Below are 3,988 nucleotides of genomic sequence, written 5' to 3' on the forward strand. Positions count from 1 at the left end.
GCCCCAATACTCAGTGTCTTCACTGTGACCCTCAAATATTGCTGCCTTATCCAGAGCCATGGGATAACCTGCTGGCTGGAGGCCTGGCCTAATCATGCTAAGAAAAAAGGAAATACAGCAATTTGCAAACTCTTCCGTTCACTAAACTGACCTTCTGTACTCAGAAGGGATGACATAGCAACATGCAAAAATACCTTGAGTCACTTTGGAGAATGAAAGGCAACAGGGACATCGCTGGGCAGCTTTCCATAGATCTGTTACAGCTGCAGATAGCTCCAGGGACAGGGCACAGATGCCTGCTAAATGGACCTCAGGAATCACTGTTCTTTCAGTCCCCTCTGACTGAACTCCTTGGCTCTATGTGCAGAGTAAGATCCTGTCTAATGCTGTCTTCTCTCCCCAGATGATCACTGTGTACAGCCTGCCAGGCATGGATCCAGACTGGCTCATAGGGGAAAGAGGGAACCAGAAAGGGAAAGTTCCTGTCACTTACTTGGAACTGTTAAGTTAAATGTTTGCAGGAAGAAGAATGTACAAGCAGAATGCACCCCTCATCTCCTGGCACTTCTAACGCGGATTTCTTCATCCGAGACCATTGCTCTCTTCAGGGTTGACACTCCATTGCTAACATAGGAATTGTGGGAAAGAAGTGGGAAAACTGTTATGGTAAGGTTTTGGGAAAGGGCTGATGGCACCCAAGACTGAATTTGTTAACTACCAGTGCAGCCTGCTTTGAGGTTAGTCCTGATGGCACAAGATTCCTCGATTACTTTTCCCCCACCCTGCCCTAGTCTTGTTCCTCGCAGTGGCTTTCCCAGGCTGAGCAAGCTGTGTCCCTCAGCAGCTGCTCATGGAGTTTGTTACACTTCCCTCGTGTCTGGTGTGGGTTAGTGCCTCTCTGCCCCTCCCCTCCTCTCTCTAGAATTGCCCTAGTCCAACCATCAAGCATTCCAGTAGGGAAGTGTCCCACACCCCCTGACATGTCCCAGTGCGTGAGGCAAGGACGCTGCAGTTAATTGAAGAACCTGTTAAACCCATCCACCTTGCTCATCTGTGGGAGACCAGCAGTGCACAGCTGGCCCAGAGCCATGCTCACTGTCCTGGGGCCTGGTGGCTTCTTCTACACCTGTCCTTAGAAGCTGGAAGGAAATGTCTTTGTGGAGACCAACCTGCTAACGGGCCTAAAAGCAAACCTCAGTGCAAGGGACCATGCATCTCGCTTGCATTTCCTCCAAGACATTGCTCTTGGACTGCAAAGTTTACAAGCCTTTTTACAAGCTTTGCTCCTGTGTTGCTGTCCAGGCTTTTCTTTCACTGTGTCTGTCCAGGCATGTTTCAGCCTGACTTTATTTTCATCCTGAATCACTGATTTAATGAATGTTTCCCCTCCCATCTCAGCAGTGAACAGACTTGGTGCACCCTAGTGCAGAAAGGGACAGTCTCACCTGCTGTGACCTCCAGCAAGGAGCTGTTCTTGGCCATACACACACTACACAGCCCAGGCTGCCCTGGAGGGATGTGGTGGTTTAGCTCAGCAGGAGTGCTCAGGTGTGTGTAGACCTGCTCATCCTAGAATGAGCTGTTAGCTAGAGCTCACCTTAAGGACTTCCACTGCTGTGTAACTAGTTTTCCACTCAAACTGAAGAGAAACTCACCTGCATCAAGCTGTTCACACTTCCCCTGGGTATGTCAGAACTAACTTTGCTTGTTTATTGATCTTTTGCACTTTCCCCAATGGTATTGTGACCACTCTAATGTAACAGGGCACAGAGCACCTGTGTATGTGGGGCTCGTGGGTTTCAGCACTTATTTGCCAATAAACAAACTGCCTGACCTCCTGCCTCGGTGTCTTCTCTGCACTCAGGGCTGCCCTGATTCTCCAGCCACGAGGCTGTGGGGACAAGCACAGGCTCAGTGCCATCCTGCTATCCCTTGGAAGCTGGAGATAAAAGCAAAATGAAGCTGCTAATCCTTCCTGCCCTGCCTGAAACTCCCAACAGGTTGGCAGTGTCTTGTGGTTCCTTTCCCAGACAACATGTCTCAGTTGTACTACAGCCCCAGGGACTCTGAGAAACAACAGCTCCTCCTTCACCTGAAGTAAAAATAGAGCAGCAGGATGACTTCAGCTGCTGAGAGACTCAAGTGCTATTCTAGATCTAACAGACTTTTTTTGTTGTTATGGAAACTAGATCTGCTGCTAATCTAAAATCCTAAAGCCTTGTCCCTAGCACCCAGTGTGGAAAGGACTCCTGGGAGAAGCAGCTGCTGAAGTGCTCTGGAGTGCAGCAATAGCACTTGGCTGTTCCAGTTAAATGAAAGGGAATGAGGAAATGGAATAATGTTGCTGTTTGAGTTCATCTTACAATTCCCTGGATTACCACTCCTACAGTTCTGACCTATTAGAGATCTACCCCTGCCTATTTCCCTTCCAGCTCCAGCATGGATACCTGTCCCTCAGGCCACTGACTTCCCTGTTATTCCTCTCCCTGGTATATTAAAGGGGAAGAACAATTTTAACAAAACCAGCAGCAGCTTAATGATGGAGAAAATGGTGTCTCTTCCCTCAGAGCAGCCAGAAGGAATTCTGTTCCTGGCACCAGCACTCTGTTCCCTCTGCAGTAGAAAAAAGCCCATGAAAAAATCTATTGCTGCTCCTGAGTCTACAGGAAGATGATACATGTGCTGCTTCTTTGCAGGTGTCAGGGTGAGCCCCTTGATGGAGGCTGCTCCATCCCCTCTGTGGCTGAGGGACAGGGATAATTCAGGACTGGAATGCTGCTGTAGTTCTAAAACACAGGTAACCAACAGCATCCACAGCTCTTTGCTGTCTGGCACCAAGGGCTCCTGCCTAGCACCACAAACTCACTCTGGTGCTTGAGTAGCTAAAAGAATTTATTACTTCTCCTGGAATTCTCATCCCATCCATGCTGATTTAAGACCAATAAAAAGTGATGAGAACACTGTGTAACTTGCAAAGCTGTACTAAAAGTTAAGATCCTTACCACCCCAAAGCACTCCTGAACCTGCCTAGATGCTGGATCTCAGCTTTGCTTCCTCTCCCTCACCCCTCTACTGTACTACATTTGCACAGTTCTTCACCTTCAGCTCTCCATGGGCACATTCAGTTCCCCCATGGCAGAAAGTGTTACTGGCCAGGTCACCCCACTGAAACACCATCAGGCCTCGACGTTCCCTGCTATGAGCAACTTCACTGTTGTGAGTGTTGGCACATTGGAAGGTAATCAAGTCCCTCTCTCCCTTCTACTTTACAATCATTTCACTCCACCCAACCAGTTCAAATTCCTCCAAAGCCTCCATGGCACCTGAAACTAGATCAAACAAATGTGCCAGAATATCACCAGCACTTAAGCTTATAAGGTAAAAAAACCAAGCAAACCTCAAAGCAAGATAATCTTATTTTTCTCCCTCTAGTCTCTTAAAACCACTGAGATTAAAAAGGTTCTGACTGGTAAAGCAATCAAGTGTCTCTTTAGGAAAGAATTAGCAGGTTACTAGCTCACAGCTACGTCAAAATTCAATTTCTTACCTTAATAGTCTGTCTAGATTTCAGGCTTTATTTTAAGCAATAATCACTGACCTTTTCTGTCTCCATCACACACTGAGCCTCAGAACCTTCAAGAGTTTGTTGATCTACTCGAAAGCTACAACACATGATGCACCTTCACCTCAGACACTGTCCCTTCCAGGGTGACCCTGTGCAGGCAGAGCAGCACCATAGGACTCTGCACAGTGATCCCTGCACAGGGGAATCTTCCCTGAGGAGTATTTTATAGTGCTGCTCACTTAAAACCTCCCACCAGTTCCCCAACGTGAGAGTAAGAGAAGGGAGTGGGTGTGGGGAAGCCAAGGGAATCAGCTGTTAATTACAGCCCTTTCAGGATTGTCAGTCACGAGCCACAGCGTCACCTGGGACTTCAGAGAATGCAGAATTGGTGCTGCTGTGTCCAACACAGACCCATAAACCAGC

The 3,988-nt window shown here is 47.9% G+C and overlaps 1 protein-coding gene across 1 annotated transcript in view; it reads left to right on the plus strand.

Annotated features, from left to right (window-relative positions):
* The window catches only part of SH3GLB2 (SH3-domain GRB2-like endophilin B2), a gene marked incomplete at its 5' end in the record, with an annotated part of 16,071 nt that extends 15,104 nt beyond the window's left edge, over nucleotides 1-967 (plus strand). The window contains one exon of the mRNA XM_009085078.1: nucleotides 404-967. Within this exon, the coding sequence (XP_009083326.1) occupies nucleotides 404-511 (108 nt within the window). The remainder of the gene's footprint in view (nucleotides 1-403) is intronic.
* Between the last annotated feature and the right edge of the window lie 3,021 nt (nucleotides 968-3,988).

The sequence above is a fragment of the Acanthisitta chloris genome, unplaced genomic scaffold, assembly GCF_000695815.1.
Source record: "Acanthisitta chloris isolate BGI_N310 unplaced genomic scaffold, ASM69581v1 scaffold37401, whole genome shotgun sequence".
Lineage (NCBI taxonomy): Eukaryota > Metazoa > Chordata > Aves > Passeriformes > Acanthisittidae > Acanthisitta > Acanthisitta chloris.